The sequence below is a fragment of the Hippoglossus stenolepis genome, chromosome 21 (assembly GCF_022539355.2).
Source record: "Hippoglossus stenolepis isolate QCI-W04-F060 chromosome 21, HSTE1.2, whole genome shotgun sequence".
Lineage (NCBI taxonomy): Eukaryota > Metazoa > Chordata > Actinopteri > Pleuronectiformes > Pleuronectidae > Hippoglossus > Hippoglossus stenolepis.
In genome coordinates this window covers 7,709,601-7,729,732 of record NC_061503.1, presented here as the reverse complement: position 1 = coordinate 7,729,732, position 20,132 = coordinate 7,709,601, and the positions used below count along the sequence as shown (strand labels likewise).

Genomic DNA, 20,132 nt, shown 5'->3' with positions numbered 1-20,132 from the left:
TTTATCGTCTTTTGGCAATTAGCAGGTAGAAAAAGTCAAAAACAAGCTGACAGCCCTGACATACTATCACCATTTAAAGATGACATGCTATACAACATGCTGGCAAACAACTGCCTTTTTAAAATTCACATTAAAAAAAAATCGGTAGTTGTGACTCAAGGACAATTTTCAGTCCTGTAGCTCTGTTTTGGTCTCCATCGCTTACTAAGGGAAATATCTAGTTCTTAAGATAGAATAGCACAATCAGAGTGTGATTGAGCTATTTAAACACTTTTTTTCAATCAGGTGGTTGCTGACATTGTTTTGCGTTGACATAACATTTATAACAAACAGTGGCTGCTAACAATGGGCTTGATGATTGAAGAGAAGTCCACAAGACCATAGGAGGAACTTCTCATTTCAGATGATATTTTGTCAGTTGAGTTACTCTTGAGCCTGAGAGTCACCTCTTAGAGGTCTTGCTGCCCCACATGACACTCAATTCTTCTCATTTCTTATGACAGTGTCTTGTTGGAGACTAAAGTGCAGCTCGGGCCACAAAGCGAAAGGTAGCCAGGCCCACCCGAACCTGACAGGCATCCTTTTTTTGTGTGTGTCCTAACTTGAACCCATTTAACCGTTTTCTCCAATTACAGGCACGTGCAGCATGAACAAATCAAGTAGATAGCACGGCCAATGTACATTAGGAGAGGGTGATCCATACTCCCCACTCCCAGCTTGCCACCTACACTTCTTATTGATCAAACAAAGAGGAAATGTCTATACGAGTCTCTGTCTGATCTCTCCCTCTGTCTCTATCTTAACCTCCTCACCTCTTCCTTCATGCCAGTCTCCAGAAGCATCATGACGCAGGCCTCTAATGGCAGAGCGATCTCCCTTCCAGATCTCTTCAGGTGTTCATCCAGCCCCGTGCCAAACGCAGGCTTCTCTGTCCACGAGTCTGATCACCAGAGAGAAGATAAATAATGAGAGGGAGGCAGTGAGACTAGATACTGTAACTTTATTCATGTTGCACAGGACTCAGTGCGAACCAGTCTGTTGCTGGTCTCTATGGCAGATTTCTGGGTCAACAACTCTCCCCAGGGCCAGTTGCTAACCTCCCCCCCCCAATAAATAAATAATAATAACCACATGCTCCCAGCCAGCAGGAGTGACTGTTCGACCTTCCTTCTCTATTTATGTGCGTGTGTGAGCTAATGTGAGAGAATGGGGAGGCAGAAGACTGAAATGGCAATGGGTTGGGGGAGCAGCCAAACCCAGGTGTGTGTGGTGTGTGTGTGTGTGTACTTCGTGAGTCATCACCACATGCTGGGAGACCAGGCTTGTGTGGTTTAGATACATGTGTTTAGTGCAGGAAACAACAACCTCCTTTAACAGCTTAAGAGGGTAAAGACAAAAAACAGGGAGAGCTTAAATGGGAGACATTATGTGGGTAAAGTGGAAAATAGATTATTTTTGGAAAACACAGGAGTGTTCTTTAATATCGGCGCCTCAGTGATGGCCTTCTACCTTAAATGGGGTAAGTGTAGTTCCAAATTTTGGAAAAACAGACCAGAGTGATGTAACTGAATGGTGCAGTAGCTGGTTCATTTCTTGAAGTGAATAAGAAACACAAACTTCTGTCCATCAGGAAAAGGTTTGTTTGAAAGGGACAACACGCAACAGAGGCACCAAAGAAAAACACACACATTCTCCAGAACACATATAAAAGAGTACTACGAGCCGCACACACTCTTGTGTGTGATTGTTCTATAACACCGCTGCTCTGTTTCGTGTTTACTGGGTGTGAGTGAAAAGGCTTGTTTACGTGTAGTATACCTTGTTGAGCCTGGATGGTGGGCAAGACGCTCTCCAGAAGAGTGAGAGACTTTCTGTGGTAATCAGCTTGAGCTTCTAAGAGCTACAGAAACAGAGAGAGATAGAGAGTCAGTAGAATCAGACAAGCAGTGAAGTACATGACAGCAAAGTAAATAAAAGTCTGTGTTCAACCCCCCCCCCCGGTTACTCTGCAGCTGTGAATATTCCCACAGGAACTCATGCAAACACATGTTGGACTTGCTGACACGCTGAGCTTACCATTACAAAGTAACAGGCATAGTCGCCTTCCTTTGAGAAAAAACTGTACATGTCGGCAGCAAGTTGATCCTGTGGAGGAAATACGGGAAGTTAAACAGGAGGAGCACTGAATGATAACAAAACGTTATTTATATTAGAGCAGGACCAATATATCAGATGGCCGACAGTATCAGCCAATAAGAGCCTTTTACAGACATGTCGGTATCTGTGTTTATGTTTACAGATATGAAAACTTGTATTTACAGAATAAACAAAGCAGAAAAGATGTGCCTTCATCATTATTTTTTTAATACAAGTTATATCACTATATTTGGTTGTATTTGTTTCGTCTTATTTTTTTCTATATTTATAATAGCGTATTATAGATACACTGTAAATTACATTTATTCGTCTTTAAGGTTTTGAAAACAATACGAGTCATTGGCAATTTTTCAAATGTGTAAACACACATACACATTGTTACATAGGCCAATAGATCTGTACCAGAACATTTTACTCTCTAATATTGGTTACAGCAGTGCATAAAAATCCAAGCCAAGAAAGGGAAAGAGCAGTATTGCTGCATTAACTGTCATTAATAAATCAATGATCTCCATCTCCACTCCGCAGTGTCATCCATCAAGAGAATGGATTGTTTTAGGTGGCACACGGACGGACATCAGTGGTCAGCTAAGCACCACGTGAGTCATAAATCCTCCAGGCTCCTGGCAGGCCTCAGTGAGACTGGGAGGGAGAATGGGGGGAAAGGAAACACAAGGCTCTGCGCTTCCTGGACAGAAAACCCTGACACATCACGCAGCCAATACAAAAAGTCACAAGTGACTCAACTGAACAGATGCAAACACACATGCACGGAGCTGACGGGGCATTTTCAGTCATTTGTGTGCGTCAGCAAGCTGAGAGCCAGAGGGTCTTGGACTGTCAAGCAAATGAGGTGATGATTTTCTTACTGGTTTAATGTTCTAACCAGGATTTCTGTTACTCAGTGCCCCAAGACCATAAATGACCTTTAGCCTTCCCATTCATTCAGGATCAAATACATATGGCCGGCTTTGAACTTGATAAACGCGACTATAAAGACGTATGAATCATCTACATGCTTGTTACCTTGCAAAGCTCCACTTTGTTCATGGCCTCATCCACCTCCTCCTTGAGTAGGTCAGCCTTGGTCGTCAGTGCTTGTGTATTTGTTCCTGAGATTATTGACTTGGTTGCCTGCAACCATCTGAAGTTGGAGAGACAAAGGAAAATTGAGACTATTTCTATGTGACAGAACCACAATGTGAAATTATGTGGACTTGTGTTAAAAGGTAAGAGGTGATGAGACGGACCTTGCTCTGGCAGAATCGTAGTCCAGCACTAACTTGGCCAGCTGTTTCCTCTGCTTCAGGATGTTGGGGATGTCCACCTAAGAAAATTAGACCCGAAACATGTTGAGCAGGCCTAAAAAGTAATTTGGGTGATAAAGACCTGGCAAACAATGTTTTTTCTCTTCCTGAGTGACTAAGATTTTTCTGCTGATTAGCCAGTTAAATCATAAATATCAAATTTATTTTGGTTTGTTTAGCAGGTGACAACAATGTAATTTATACTAAAATGGCACAAAAGAATCACATCAATCACAGCATACCTGTGAATCTCGTTCCTGGCTCTTTCCAAACAAAACAGTTTTTTGGTACAAAGAAATCAATGTCTATAAGCCAGCAGTTGTGTAATGTTTCGGGAAACTTCGTAGTCTTTAAGTTATTGTGTTAAGCTAATATTGCGACGGAATGAGTTAGTTTTGTTTTGACTTTTACTTCTCCTACCTCACGGGCTCATGTTACTAAATCTAACCAATATGGGAAACATGTGACTTTTGCCCAAATCTCCATTTCTTCTGCAAGTGGGCGGTTAATACCCGAAAGAGACCCAACTCATCTCTTTTAGTACGATTTAGACCAAACAAAGCAGAGAAAACGGATGTAACGGCTATTTAAACAAGCAAACAAGCTGTAAATGTGTTATTAAATATTTAAACTTGTGTTCCGCTGTGGTTGTGTCCACAAGAAGTGAGGTTTCCTGACCTCTGCTAGCTGGCTGAGTGGATCCAGAACGTCCTTCTCTATCTGCAGCTCGTGTTGCATCAATTCTGATGCCAGACGATTCTCTGCCTCCCCGCACACTTCCATCATCTTCCTGTTAATGCACACACCCGAACAAAGAGAGAGAAGAGTGTTAAAATCACAACATACTCATATTCATGCCTCATTATCGTATCAGCACTATGAGGTTAGGATGTGAGGTTCTCTGGAAACAGTGCAATGACACGTCACCTCATCTTTACAACACAGAAGGAGCTCAGTCTGGGCCACTAGTTCTATCTCTGTTCTCAATCAATAACTGAAAGCAAAACCAAGTCACTGTAATCTTATCATTTCTTGCTGCGCACGTCCAGGAGCACATAGTGATGAGATTTAGGCTTAGGTTTTTCAAGCAATAAAACCTCTGAGCCTTAAAATAAAACCATACAGTATGACAGCAGACAGACTGACTTACTTTCTCTTCCTCTTAACTTCCAGACAGACACATGTCTGCCGTGTCAATTTCTAGAACCTCAACTAGAAACTGCCTCTCTGTCACAATGAATGATTTGACCATCACTAAAGGGAACTGCTGAAAGTCCCGTCAACTCAAAACAAAACTGGGCAGATTGCACGGCCTGAATACTCGGCCTTGAAATTCACACTCTCTGGGGTGCATCTGCTCCTTTTAGCAACAGTTGCCATGGACAAGGAACTGGATGTGCTGTACGTCAATCAATCACCTACTCACCCTATCAAGGAGTCTTCTCCCAGTTGGTTTCCACCTTCCACCATCGCTTGGGACAGAGCTGTCAGAGGAAGCTTTTTCTGTGTGTGTGTGTGTGTACGTGTGTGGCAGAGGGATAGAGGAAGCCAGAGATAAGACTTAAATTGAGACATAGACACAAAGCTACCCATTTCTATACAGTAACTTCAGTGTGCAATGGAAAACCCACCAAGGACATTCCATTGAGGAGCACAACAGTAAATTCACAGAGTCAGGAAGAGGAAGAGAGCTTTCAGAGCAAAAGGAGGAAAATACGGATGTTAAATGGTACTTAAGGTGCAAACTAGGGAAGGAAGACATCTATCAAATGACAGCACTCACACTTTTTTTTTTTTTCCCTTTTAAAATTAGACAGTTTATATTTGTGCAAAAACATTTATGACTCTTCAACATCCTGTTTTTTATACCAGAAAACCCCAAAGGAAAAAGTGTCATGCATTGTGAATAAAGATGACAGATGTCTGAATGGGAAATGGAGCGAGTGGTGCCGAGGACCAGAGAGTGGAATAAGTAATCAGTCCTTTACCTGACCATTTCCTGTATAGAGGCGTGGTACGGACTGTAGTGCATTTTTGATTGATGTGGGGTAGAAAACACAAAAAAGAAATCACTGAGGGCCTACTGTGGATACTTTGTCGTCATTTTTACTGTAAACAGTGAAAACTCAAAATTCATGTGGAGGGTGGTGTTAAAAGATTTTGTTATTACACATCACATCCACAACAGCTCATAACCTGCAGCAATAAAAATGTTTTATTGGAAAATGATTTTATGTCTTACATGTCTCTTCTCTGCGTCTGCACCGATGTGTCCCTGTAGACACGACACCATCCTCTTGTGCGTGTTGTGGGACACCACCCGCACCAACTCCATGCGCCGTTCGATCTGCACATAACCAAAGATGTGAGAGCATAAATATCTTCTGAATGTCAGAACTCAAGTCATCCCCCATTTAGATTGAAATCTTTCTAAGTTGCATTTGGTTGAAGAAATGTGAAAAACACAGTAACTTGTAAGGATAAACAAGAACAGGGTAACTGAATTGTAGGTTGGTAAGAATAGCCTCTGTTTGGTCTTAACAGAGAGTTCAGAGATGGAGCTGTGAAGGCTAGCTAAATTACTGCCAACAAAGAAACATCAAATTAAAAGCCATACTCTGAGGGGGAGTTTGTGAAGACGTGGTGAAGACTGCAGAAATTGTGCGCCCCAACAATCGACAGGCCTTTGGAAGTGTTAGAGGTTATTAGGTCATAGCTTTGCTAGTCGAGATTGACTCCAGCTCCCCCTCAAAAAAAGGATAAGCGGTACAGATAAAGACGGTTGGATTTACTAGTCAAGCTGTCTTCAGATCAAAATAGTCTGTATGTGGCCCATGAACTACATTGAGTTGGACATCCCTGTTCTATGCTAATGAAAACATGGTGAAAACATAGCTCTGAATATTATATTCAAGTTCTGTTAACAGATCCCAAATCTTACACACTGTGTCTGTAATCTCATCAACACCATTAACTTGTCTCCATCCTACAACAGTGAAACTACACCCTTGAGATTTGATTTTCAGCTGCCTTGGAGGCATCACGGGTCAAAGTATAAACATGATTGATAAGGCTTGTCCCTTCAGAACAATGCTGATTTGTTATCTTTCAAACAGATGACTCATCGGAAGTGTCTCTATAGCAACAGCCACTGGGTTGTGACAGAGAGCGACAGGCTCTTTGGTCTTAAAAAAGGCCTTCTTGATTACACAGGCTTTCTCCTGTCCGCTAGCCGGACTACACAGATCCACTCTGTGCTTTACGGGTGACAACATATAATACTGTCATTGATGGGGGGCGCAGCTATTCTGGCTTAAGGACAGAGGCCAACTGAAGCTTTGCAGGATGACTATTCACTGTCCTAGTCATGCCAGGTGCCTGACAGTCAGTGTAAACATTAGGCTGACTGTCACCAACCTATGAAAAGAGCTGATGATTGCAAGTTACTGTTCGTCTACTTAGTAGTCTGGAGCCCAATGATGTTAAGAACTGGTTTAGTCTCGTGGGAAAATCAGCAGTGGGCTGCATGTAACAGAACAGGTGTGTCTTGTGCTTTTTTGAAAATAGAAAAATGTGATCTGACAAACTAAATCACGAGCCTGGAAGTGTCTCAAAGACACAAACATGTACGCAGGAGCTGGGACAAACAAGGGTGCAAAAACAAATGGGTACACTGAGGTCTGGAGGGCAAAGCGGGCAGGAACGGAGTCAGAAAAATACAGAGGGAGGATCAACCGAATACCAGACAATTGTGTTCCAAAAACAGAAAGGAGTCGGAACTCAGGAATTCCAGAGCAGATATCCGCCTCTGTTTTCCCTCCCACTGTTCTCGCGCTCTTACGTCATTCCTGACCCATGGTGGCCCCCGGCATTCCAAAAACAGCTGGGTTAAATACAAACTTACCAAAAAAAGAAACGCACACACTCTGCTTACACAGGCTATAGGCCTGTGAAAACTGCTTAGACTCAGTCCAGTGAGTACCAGGCACAAAACAAGCAGGGATTCCCCTCCTTGCACTCTAACAGGGACGTACTTCCTGTGTGGGTGTATTGGAAGTGTTTTGGTTGCATGGCACCAGGGAAACTGCAGTGTTCTTCCTTTCATTGTAACTAATTTGGCTTGGATACACAATGCGTTGCACTAAAAAAATAAAATACACGGAGGAGTGGAAGAACCTGAGCAGAACCAAAAGATGGGTGTGGTTTTCCACTCGCTATGTGATGAGGTCAACAGCTGGTCAATCCCATGACGCGTCATAGAGCAGGGAACCCCAGTGCTAAGTAGGACAGAAGTGGAATAAAGACAGAGAAGGTGTGTCTGTGCCCCAGTGTTTGTTTACTGGTTCCTAAGAGAAAGGATGTTAACATGTCTGGACAAGTCCAGAATGAACAGAAATAACAGCACATGACGCAGTAAGGGGCAAGTTATTTTAGTGAGCCATCAATGAACAAAATATTCTTTGTTTCCATTAGGAATATAGCACATTAGTGTTTAAAGCGCCTGGTTGCTACCTTGTAAAATGTCCTCAACTATTACAGCGGAGTATTTCTGTGGCTGCTATGTAGAGGAGAGGCAAGGATAGGACAGCTGGCACAAGAATGCTGAGTAGCGCATTGGCGTCGTGAACATGACAGAATCAAGGGTGAGGGAACAAAATTTATAACTCACTGGTCACAAAGAGGTGTTGGTCAGTCCAAAGACATGCAGATTGAGGATAAGGTTGATGCGAGATTCTAAATTGACTGAAGGTGTGAATGTGAGCGTGAATGGATGTCTGTATATGTTGGCCCTGTCCAGAGTGTAATCTGACCAATAGCCATCAATAAATAAAGTTGTCTAAAAAGGAAAAGCTGGTGCATGTGGCCCTCGCAGGAAGTGCCTGCCTGCGTGTACCCTGGCCATACTCTCACTGCGGATGACCATTCTTCACAAGCCAAGGCATACACCGCTGACGCAGAGACAATAGCCAGAAGTTAGCGAGTGAATCATGAAAACATGCCAGCTTCGAGCAGTTGTCAGGCAAAGCGCGTTCATAGGGGTGAAGCTTCGACGAGAGGGCAGATGGGAAGGGGGTGGGATGTATCAGTTGCATTTTTTCAAAGTGTAGCCTGCTCTTGCTAGCTTTCCCAGGCTCATCCAACCACAACTTTAACTGCTACAGAAGAAATAGGAAGTTGGAGGCTAATTGAAAGTGAATGCATTGAATTAAAAAAATTTTAGCATCAAAGTTTATAAAATATTCAAAGATGGGCTTCTCAATAATTAAGGGATGAAAATAGCTTTTCTGTCTTAAGTGACACAGCCATCTCTGGAATGAAGGGGTCAAGTGATCGCTCACTCCCTTTTCCTTTATCAGACAGCAGTGTCCCTGTGAAGTGAGAGAGCTCACAGAGTCATGACGGACGATTTCCAGACAGGGGCCGAAAACAATCGCGTCTTTGAGGAACAGTGAAAGTCAACTGTCAGACAGAATATAACATCCTCTCTTCACTGAAAAATCACCCCGAGAGGTTAGTCACTGCTGTCTGCTTGGGCACTTGTGTTACACCAACTCATGCTGGCTCTAAATTTAACACCAGTGTGTGTTCTAGCTGTCACTCACATGTGTTTTATGCACTGGCTACAAAAGAAGGTGGGGACAGGAATAAGAAGAATAGAGGGTGTTTTCGGCGGGTGACGTTAAGCCAGCTGAGTTTGTTTGAACACCGATGATCCCTCGCATTCACACGCAAAGACAATCGTGACAGGAATGTCTTTGCTGAGCAGCCAGCGTTTCGTCTCAACCCCACCTGCTGTCTGCGCCTGACATATTTCCGCTGGGGAAATACTTGCACCAGCAGCTTTCACACATAGAGCTTCTCCACAGCGTGTCAGCAGCAGACCTGAGAGTTTACAACACAAGTGCCACTCCAGGTGAATTCACTCTATAGCAATCTTCAACCAGAGAGGGAGAAATAAACAGTGACATCAGCTGCTGCTTGGTTGGTAGAGTCAGACTGATATGTTTTTTAGGGGAGGTGCGGATTTCCATATTAGGAAGAGAAACATTTCTGATACCAATAATCTTAAAGTTTTCATATCAGTGCATATCAGCAAACATAAACACTGATATAGATAAATCTGTTGGGTTCTATTGTACTTTGTCAGCATATGGTCCGGCAGCTCTTCAAGCTTCAATCAGACCATTAAATGTTCAAGTCAATATGAAACCAAAACTAAATTCTGCATGTCCTCATTGTTTTTGTTTTCTGTGTCCAACCCTGACCAGTCACACTATAATATTAAAGACAAGATCATGTAGACTTAAAGATTAGTTTCAAGGGAAAGAAGAACAGGTTCGAAGAAGAGAAAGCTTCAGAGCCAAATATGGACTGAATCACCATGAATGTATGAATCACTAACCAAGATGGCTGTTAATTATACGTCTGAAGCTGCAGATTATTATTGAGGGAAGACATGTAACTCTCAGTGTGAAATGAAGAGTGACATTTTACAAGCTTTTCATTCCAACTGCATCAAGGCTCCTCGATGATTAATACACCAACAAGCCAAGGGGTGGGGACTAATAAGTGAAATGGCCTGAATTGTCTGGAAATGTCAAGTGAGAAAGAAAACATGAGCCCTCAATGATATATGATGCCAGCATGTGAGAGTAAATTAACTGAAGCCATGCACCAAAGAGGATCAGTGCCTGCATAAATGTGAAAACTTAATAACACCAGTTGGAATATGCATCTTAAAAAATTAAACATGATTTAAAACATACTTTTTTTTGCATTCTACTTTGTAGAAATGACTGAAACCAGAGCTGTTACTGGAATTGAATTCAAAATCTTTGTACCGTGATTACACAATCATGAACAGATCCAACCAGACTCACAAATACTGATCCTGGATGTTCTCCAGGTTCTTCTGTGTAAAGCCACATGAGTTGGTTCATTTAATTCTGCACAGGCATGGGCACAAGCACCTTCTATTTACTACCTGCATTTGTGCACTGTGGATGAAAAACTATAATACTGAATTGTGCTTCATGCACGTCCCTCTTTCTTCCAAAGTTTGCCCATGTCAGACTACTTCAAACTCTGTCAAATGAGCTGTTTTGACTGCAAAGGGATGTAGAGTGCAGCCACTGCCAAACAGACGCTTAACAGTGATCAGGGCTGGTCACAGCTCTACAGTCAGGTTTATGAGTTACCTGTAGGAGGTCATCACTGAGGACTTCTGTTTTCTCCGCTCTGTGGGTGAGAAAAAACAACAGAGAGCATACAGATTAGCAGTGACACACAACAATACAAGATAAGCAGATTACTAATGCTCTGTCAATGTGAAAATATCTGCCAATGCTCCTGAAAGACTGGTTTCCACACTGACATTTAACTCTTTAACAGTGCCAGGTATTGACTTGTGTGTCCGTGGGAATGCTTGAGGAGAGGGTGGGTCTATTTGTTTTGCTGCCATGGCACAACAAGGCTGGTATCCAGTGCTGGAGGCCAAGGCCAAACATGACTCTCTTCAGGCCACAGCAGCAGTCAGTCTGCATGAAGCTAAATCGGACAATAAACAGATTCAGCTAAATGAGACAGAGTCACACAGGAGCCGTGTTTCTGCTGCATAAACATGCTTTGATTTCCTTAAGCCGTAGCTAGCCAGGCTCACCATGTCGTGCGTAGCCACACAGCCCTGCTCTGCCTGAGCCTATTAATAGTTGGATTTGAGGAGGTCAGACAGATTAGATTCACTTAAAGGGAGAAGGCTGGGAAACACAGACTCAGCTCTTGCTGCTTATCAACACCATCACAGGTTGGTGGCTTCTGTGGCTACAGGGAAGAGTAGGCAACACTACAGGCAGAAGGTCAATGACTGCAGTCAGCTGGGGTGCACCGACTTAAGAGATAGACTCATTTAGCAAAGATGCAATGACTGGGTTGTACTTTACTTGCAGAAAGACACTTAAACACGTGCTCTTTGTTGATTTAGCAGGTACAGAGGTTATATTATGACGCAAATCCATCAAGTTATGCAAATACTTTCATGCAAATTAGTTGTAAGAGACAGTTCAAATATTTTATTGGTTTGTCTATCCATAACATAATCTCTGAAACGTTTGCATTACTGATATGATACCAGTGCTATTGTGCCAAAATTTTAAATCATTTTTTGGGTAAAATTATTTCCTGGACTGCTGTAAAGCTAAAAATTGAGACATTTAAAGCTTAGCTAAAAGAATAATATCTCAAACAGGATTCTTGGTTTAAAAATGCATTGAAATCAAGGGACGCAAAAATGAAAAACAAAGAGAAAACAAATATCTCCTGGTGAAAAAGCGGTTACGCACACGTGGAAGACAACAACAAAGATGTCAAGATGTCGAGTTTGTGGTGATAAGAGCTGACGACGATGTCGGGTGCTGTAAACATGATCAGGTGAGCTCTGCAGCGGAGTAAATACTTCCTGCATCCACCTCTCGCTGCGTTGTGCATGTGTGAAAGGTAAACTCTAGGTAACCTCCAGACCCAATTCTCCAGCAGGTCATGTCTGAATTTACAGAGATCCTCTTGGCTTTATGAATGTCTAACAGGCCTTTTATCTTTAAGCCAAAATGACTATAAATTCATCTAAAAATATGAGGTTAAGATTTGGTTAAATGAACTTGAAGTGAGCAAGTCCCTTACAGATACAGTCCTGCAACACTTCAGCGCCTGAAACCTTATATGTACAGAGGATTTATGCCTTCGTTCACACTATTTTTCCATGTTTTCACTTTCATGTGACTAAAACTTGTCAAACACTTTCTTTAGTTACACCCAATAGGAGGATGATGATGGTAATATTGCTTGTGATGCGTGTCTAGCCAATGTAAAATCTCAACTGAAGGAACCTGTAGACAGTGACTCGCTGGGCCCTCCTCCAAAAGCTGCTTTCTATGCACTATAGTAACCTTGTCACAGCTGCTTTCAATTATAAACACAGAGGCAGGGAGCAGGGAGAAACAGAGACTGACAGACAGCCGATGATCGTATGGGGGTTAGAAGGAAAGAAATACAAATAGACATTTTGGGGGTGGGGGGATCGGAGACTCCTAAAAGTGCCAAGCCAGAATAATCTAGAGGCTGGAGATGAACGGAAAGAGTTTCTCTGGAGGAGAGCCACAGCCAAGATGGTGAGGTCACACATGCAACAGGCCACAGAAACCTACAGACAAGGCTCCCAGCTTGGAAGCTATGAACAAAAGTGAGGCACACACACACACATTGTGATACACACATGCACAACGTGATTATAAAGCTGCAGTATGGAATCCATGTTCTGGTGTAAGTCTACAAGCTGAAGAGCTCTTCATGTGGTCCTGTAGAGGTGAACTTAACCAGTGTGTTCGTCAATTAGACTTTCATGAAAACAGGCCTAGAGATCACACACACCGCCTGTGCACATTGCTCATTAAGTTTGTGTGCGCACATATGACTTAACCTCCCCCACAAGTTCGGTTTGCAACTTTACCTAATGTCCAGAGGGATTGTAATATACTACAGGATACATGCATACAGGAATATGCCAAGAAAACTGATGTAATACTTAATGCAGCTTATGTTGCAGTGTGACACAAAAAAACCCCAAAACATTTACTCACATTTTTTCCCACCACCACTTTACATCTGCTCCACTTAATGACCTCTCATGAGCTGAATCTATTCAAAACAGCAAAGGAAACCAGACTAAACTGTATACATGCAAAGAGTACAAATACAAAAGCTCGACAGGGGATCCAGCTCTATTTATTGACTCTGCTTGCTGCAGCTGATGTGAGCAAGAAAACCTTGGAAGGGGAGATATCTGCAAATACAGCCCTAACCTGGCAGTAAGTGCATGATCAGAGGGCATGTGAACACTAAGGGTTGTTGGCCTCCATAAAAGCAACACTTGTGCAAACCAACCCGAACAAGCACAGTGTCACAGAGGAGAAAGAAAAAGGCTGTGCACAGGCTGCGCAGAGGAGAAACAACAACAAAACAACAATTGTTTTGCCTGCATCAGCTGACCTAGGAGTGAATAGAGCTAACCCCACCGAGCCTCAATGAAGCAGGAGCCGTTGGAGGAAAGTGTGTCACTGTTCGCCGCATGTGATTTCTTAACTAGGAGAGATCCTCCCCGCACAGCCGTGACCACTAGTTCAGAAGGGTAACCATGACGATCTACTATCAAAGCGGAAGGGGGGCAGTAAGCGAATACTGCAGCCATACGCACAAAAGAGCGGCTGTTACAGGCCACTCAACACAATCAGCGGGGCTGGGGAGGAGGGAGGGTCGGCCTCCTCTCGCTGCAACAGTTGGCAGCTTAAGGCATAAAGTAATGGATACTGGAGCCAGATAAAAGAGAGCCGGGAGGATAACTGAGTGACTCGGCCCATACAACCTCGCTTATGTGGCTGATTATATGACTTGTTATGTTAACGTTAGACCTGGGCAAGACAGACTTTTATAGATTGATGCTAACCTGTACGATTGCTTCCTTCCTGGCAGATATTTATATCCCAATATTGTGACTCTTAAGTAATTAGGCAATATTTAAGCGTTCAGCATTGTTTAGTGCTGAAATGATGGTTAATTTTAATTAATGAATTGATCATTTTGTCTATAAAATGTTAGAAAATAGTTAGAAAGAGAAATGGCATCTTAACATTTTCATTGCTGGAGCCAAAAAATATTGAACATATTTACTTGAAAACCGATTCAAATAATTTTGTCAATTATCAAAATTGTGGCAGGTTAATTTCCTTCTTATCAGCTTATTGATTAAACAACTAATCTCTTTTGCTCAAGTGTGGTCACTGCTCCTTTTAAGTCCAGCATTACTCAATGTTTGACACTTTTGTTTTAAAACTTAATCATGCCTAATAAGTCTATTTACATTTGTCAGTCTTCCCAAATCATAATTATATACCAGCAGAAATTACTTAAACAAACACGCCGAACTAGTTTATCCCTAGCAGCACCGCAACGCGCCTCATTGTCCCTGCGGCACTGGCCTGGTCAGACGCACGGGAAACACCCAGAGTCACCTATCCTCCTCAACAGTGACATTTTGTTCTTTGTGTCTTTTCAGCTCGACTCCCTTTCAAATTAATCCATGACTTCCAAGTACAATAGATCTGCATCAGATTGCATAACGCCGAGCCAATAGCGCCATTGTTGTTGTATATAATATAATATAATATAATATGAGAAAGGATTATATAATACAGCTGTTTATAATGCCAGTAAATGATTAACTGTGAGAAAGGAGAAAAGCTCATGTGCTCTGTTACTTCATTACTACACTTGCATTGCAGGGGGTGAATTTGTAACCATTTGTGATTTTGTTGACACTGCTGAGCTACAGGACAGGGCTCGTGTAGTTTAGAGAGTCAGTCAGTTGTGATGAGCTCATCATTGACTGACTGAAGTAACGCTGGTGTTGCTTAACAACCACCTTACTGACCCAGATAAACTCAAAGTAATGCAGCAATTACACAAATGTGGGGTGTGACATATTAGGGTTGCCCAAAGGAAATTGGTTACTTGAGGTGAAAAGGCCCAGGCTGCATATTTTACTTTGTTCTTTTTCCAACCAGGAAGTTAATACTCACAGCTAATAATTAACCTGGAACATAACCATGACACAAAAGTATTCATTCATTCATTAATAAGAATAATATCATATTTCAAAAAAACATAATTTTTCTGATGTTAGCAGCTGGACTCTCCCCTCCACTATAAAGCACCGCACTGTGACAAAAGTGTCGCACTGAAATATTTTTGAAATGTTTGCAACCAAACAACAGTGATTTCTACAAGCTGTTGGTGAAGCTAGTAGAAGAGAGAATGAGCCAAGTTACTGCTCCAGTGCCCCAAATAGACTCAGATTATACTGTTTTACTGGTTCAGTTTCATGCCTTAGGTCACACGGGTTTACGGCCCATTCCTTCACTCTACAGTATCTTTTACCTTTGAACCGTCCTTTATTAGCAGCTTCTGTGCACATTCCTTGATCATGTGACTCAGTGACTGAAACACTTATCTAAACAGTCACAGGTGATGTCAATATCCCAAGAAAAACTGAGAAAAACCACTTGTGCGGTGCCAAATTCTGCCCTGTGTCTGTGGAGCATTGTTGTTTTAGCTTATCTTAATACAGCTGGTGGTTATAGTCTATAAAACTGAATTCCTGTATTTTCTCATTTAAAAGGTGTTACTATCACTATCAAACACGCATTTATGGAGCCGATAGCTCATGGAAATTATCTTCCACAAAGAGATAAATATCCTAACCATGTTCCCTGGCATGAATCGCATGCTGTTTTTCTTTGCACCTCAGTTTCACACTCTGCCCCTACATCAATTTTCCCAGCTCTCCCTCTCTCTTACTCTCTAGAAAGCAGTAGCACGTCTGTGACAGGCAGTTTCCTGTTTGCAGAAGAAGAAGGAGAGATTTCCTCAGAGCGGTCGCCTGCTGGACACAGTGTTCTACCTTCATACAATTGCAGGAACCCAGGGGGCAGCGGAGAGGGCCTTTCGCACAACAAACTTTTTGCAGACGTGGATACGCAGGCAGGCACAACCTTAATGGACAAAGCAGAGTGTGCTTGCTTGCTCTGATCCAAGCGGTCACTCATTCAGGAGGGCATGTATACGAGAGCTTGAGGGATTAACCCCACACGTGCATACAAACATGCAGGAAATTACAGCGCGCGCACACACACAAATGTCTGTTTTCTGCATTACACTCTCTCCAGTCATAATTTACTGCTGGTACAGTGCTGTGAGGAAATTATGAGTATTCCAGCTGCCCTGCTTCTCTTGGCCGTGATTCCTGCCAATAGGAACAATATTATCAGCAGAATCTCTTTGTAGATTAATGTTTCCATCCAATAAACACTATGATGGGGAGATGGCAGTTACTGTTCTTTAAAAGTTATCACAGACCAACATTTCTTATAAACATGTATATTTGTGATTAAGCTCAATGGACAAACGTTATTTATAATGGCTGAACATTATATCAGAGCTATATTGTTGTTTTTTTTCATGTAGTCCCTTTATGACAACATACAGGGCATGAAAGAGGAATATTTTTGCATTAGGACGCAATAAAATACAAAATACTTGTGTCTGGATTGACCAACAAAAAACACTGTTCATTAAGTAAACAGGGCAGCAAATAATAAATAATTTGTTGATCAATTAAATAGTTGATCAACAAACTAATTTAATTAACAATTATTCATATTTCAAACAAGATTTACCCCCCAAATTAGGGGAGGGGCTTAAAACTCATCCAGCAGCCAACCACCAGTGGCTGATTAAGATGTTTGGTCTGCCATGTCACCCATCTACACAGTCATTGCTGGGAGCAAACCGTCTGCACAACAGCAGGATCCCACCAATGCTCCTTGAGGTGAAGGGGGCGTGGAGAGACAGTGTATACGTTCATGGTGCACCCGCCTATGTTTACTTTAATGATGTGCCCTTAAAACAACACTGAAATACTCCGCCACTGACTTCAGACCACATTTTTGTTGGTAAATCGCGCAATCAGCAGTCTGAAGACAGCGATGTGCCAACAAAGTGCCTGACCACGCCTAATTTGAAGACCAACACGCCCATGGGTGCTCATATAGGTGCAAGGGCATTTGCTATTTCAACAATGGGCGCCGGATGGGAAAATAACAACTGCATCGTGTGAAACGAGCAAAGACACTGAGCACCAGCTGTAGTATGTCTTAAAATGTTAATACAAGACATCTGATTGTCATTTTTTGGCTTTGGCAAAGTGTGAAAGACATTTTTACTAGTTTAGACATGTTAGAAACAAAATAATAACAAATTTAATTAAGATAATACTCGGTTAATGCACCACTATAAAAAATATATATATATATATATATTTCAATGTAAATGTGGGAATTATAATATATTTACATAAGACAGCGCTGCTATTGTCGCCCTGCACATGCTCAATAACGTCTTCCGAGCACGAGGCTATACCAATGTTTAACACGTGTACATAAAATGTTGTGGATAATCTTTCTTGTCAACCCATTGCAGGCTTTCTCCCAGCACACTCGTGACACCCCTTAAGAGGAGCATGCTGGGAAACTGGAACTATGATTCAAATGTTATTAAGGCAGCCCTGCAGACCCGAGGTTATTTGAAAATGACACATTATTGTTCCCAGCCTGTCTGTGATGTCATCTGGAACCATCCAGTCCTGTGTGCACCCACCGTCCACCTAGGTGCCCAACAATGTTGACTCCCACATGTTCACAACCAACACAAACACACACAATGCCAGACACCACAAGAGCCGACCTCCCATGATGAAAACATCCTCTGACGTGTCGCAGCCTCTTGTCCTCACAAGGCTGGGGCTGCAGCCACGGCTACTTTCAATATCCAGTAACACAGGGACACCGTATGTTTGCACAACAGCAAATTGGCTGGAGATAACAGGCATGAACGCAGCAGAACACATCCTCATTGTAGAGAAGTATGTCCGTTATCTCCACATAACTCAGACGCTGCTTAATGCTTCATGTTCAGAGGGAGAGATGCTTTAAGTGGAGGCAGTCAGATACTTCCATCACTTAAACATTAATCTACTTTTTATGCTTTAAGTTTTATGTCTGGTTGAAGCTGGGGCGTCTAGTGTTTCACTAATGGAGAAGCTGTTTCTGCCACTTTATCGCCACAGAGTGAAAGTGAATCTTGCAGCATCCCAGAGTATATAACAACTTATCCACTGCTTCACCATATTAGCCCTCATCTTTCCTCTAAATAGGATGACTTCACTCTGCTGCACAGAAACAAAGGCCGGGCCCCATATTGTCATACATTTAGTAGCTGATGATATAAGTTTTCAAACCTTCATAGTCCTCTGAAATTATTACCTGTTGATGGACTAACTGGGTGACTCTGTCAAGCTGTGCTTTGAGCTGTTCTCAGGGGAAATAATTCTACCTTTTGTGCCAAATGCCAAGAAATAAGCACAAATGCCCATTTGAAACTTAAACAATAGCTCTAATAGACAACATTTGGGACATCTGAAAACCTAAACTCTTCTGCATCTGCATTTATACAAGACTCTACAAAAAAAACATGATTTGTTGAATATTGTGGGGGAAATGTAAATCATCAACACTGTCAGAGGGTCCGTGAAAAGCTTCCAGATTCATTCAGTAACATTATCATGATAAATGGGTGTTCTGTGTTGACGTGGTGAAAAATATCTAATATCTTGCCAAGACATTTCTCATTTGACGCGACCGTGGCTCAGGAGGAAGAGTGGGTCGTCCACTTGCAAGAAGGACGGTGGTTCGATTCTAGTCTCCGGTTAGTTTTTACTCCAGTCCCCTGATGTCTGTGTCGGCAGTGTGCGAGTGATAGAGATGCTGCACAATGACGCACTGTATGAATGTGTGTGTTAGTGGTCATCAAGAGTAGAAAAGTGCTACATGAATACAGATTTTTTTTGTGTTGTCGTCTTTCACATAACTAGAAGAGTAAAAAAAAATAGGCCATGTCAAATTATTCCAAGGGACATAAATGAGGGGTGCCCACAAACTTGTAGGGATGGGAGAAAACTTGGAACCACTGATCCGCAGTATATCCAGTTCAAGAATGTCTGGACAACTGCACCATCATCGGACTCCTGGCTGGTGTTTTCATCAGACAGTGTTAAGCTGATTCATTCTTCACACGGGGACATCTGGTTGGGGTTAGACCGGTGTGTGTTCCGTCTATGGGGGAGACAGCAGCGGGGAGGCTTGCACACACCGATAGACAGTATTTAACACTGCCCCCCCCAGCTATACTAACAGCGTCACGTCATATTGAGAAAGCAAATGACTCTTTCCCATGTCAACACTGTCTGCTGCTGGGGTTGTGTGGTGTTACTGTTGCTTTTAAAAAACAGCTTCAACAGCAAGAAAACAAGTTAAAGGGGAGAATGTTGTGAATATTGTGAATTAAATGCTGAGTAGTGAAGAACCACGCAGAGAGAAGTGGGTTTGACCAGCGGACAACGTAAATACTCGCCTGCCAACTGTTTGATTCGCGAGCTGCTTCATCCGATTGAACTGCTTCTTCATCTTCGCTCCGTGGCCAGCCTCGTCTTCTCCCCGAAGAAACGCGTCGAAGCCCGGCTCATGAAGTTCCCCGGGGTGGGTCGCCTCTTCCCCGTGTTCACTTTACCCCCCTCCCTCCCTCGCCGCCGCCGCTATGACAGGGAGAAAGCAGCGGGAGCCATGGAGCAGCCCCGGAGCCAATTAAAAATAGTTCGTAGCAGCCTCGCTAGCCACTGGAGCTAAGCTTAAACCCCCACCCCCCCCTCCTCCACACAAGTGGAAACACTAGTTCAAAGTCCCCGCTGGTGGAGACGGCATGACCCCCGCGAACCTCGTTCTTCCACGCCGCTAAAGTCCCGGAGTAACTTTCACCACCTCCGGGCGGCTTCTCATGGCGCTTTCTCGGCTGCTGCGCTGACCGTTAGCCGGCGAGCTAACGCTGCGTTTAATCCCGTCGGCCGCTTTTTCTGTCTCCCCAGCGCGGAGCAGGGAGCCGAGCGAACAGCGGCGACTCACCTCCGCCTCTGCCAGCACACAGGGGGAGGGAGGGGGCAGGAAATAGCGT

The 20,132-nt window shown here is 42.9% G+C and overlaps 1 protein-coding gene across 5 annotated transcripts in view; it reads right to left on the bottom strand.

Moving 5' to 3' along the window:
* Positions 1-20,132, bottom strand: part of arhgap17a (Rho GTPase activating protein 17a) — a 29,989-nt gene extending 9,857 nt beyond the window's left edge. For 2 of the 5 annotated variants that reach the window (XM_035145072.2, XM_035145077.2), the window contains exons 1-11: positions 19,539-20,131; positions 10,664-10,703; positions 5,707-5,811; positions 5,453-5,485; positions 4,891-4,967; positions 4,143-4,254; positions 3,408-3,484; positions 3,184-3,301; positions 2,077-2,145; positions 1,819-1,900; positions 813-940 (exon numbers count right to left, since the gene is read on the bottom strand). In XM_035145072.2, coding sequence (XP_035000963.1) covers positions 813-940; positions 1,819-1,900; positions 2,077-2,145; positions 3,184-3,301; positions 3,408-3,484; positions 4,143-4,254; positions 4,891-4,967; positions 5,453-5,485; positions 5,707-5,811; positions 10,664-10,703; positions 19,539-19,591 — 894 coding nt within the window. In that variant the 5' untranslated portion in view covers positions 19,592-20,131. Of the gene's footprint in view, positions 1-812; positions 941-1,818; positions 1,901-2,076; positions 2,146-3,183; positions 3,302-3,407; positions 3,485-4,142; positions 4,255-4,890; positions 4,968-5,452; positions 5,486-5,706; positions 5,812-10,663; positions 10,704-10,839; positions 11,580-19,538 lie in introns of those variants that run through there. The other 3 variants (XM_035145076.2, XM_035145074.2, XM_035145073.2) reach the window with 3 other exon arrangements.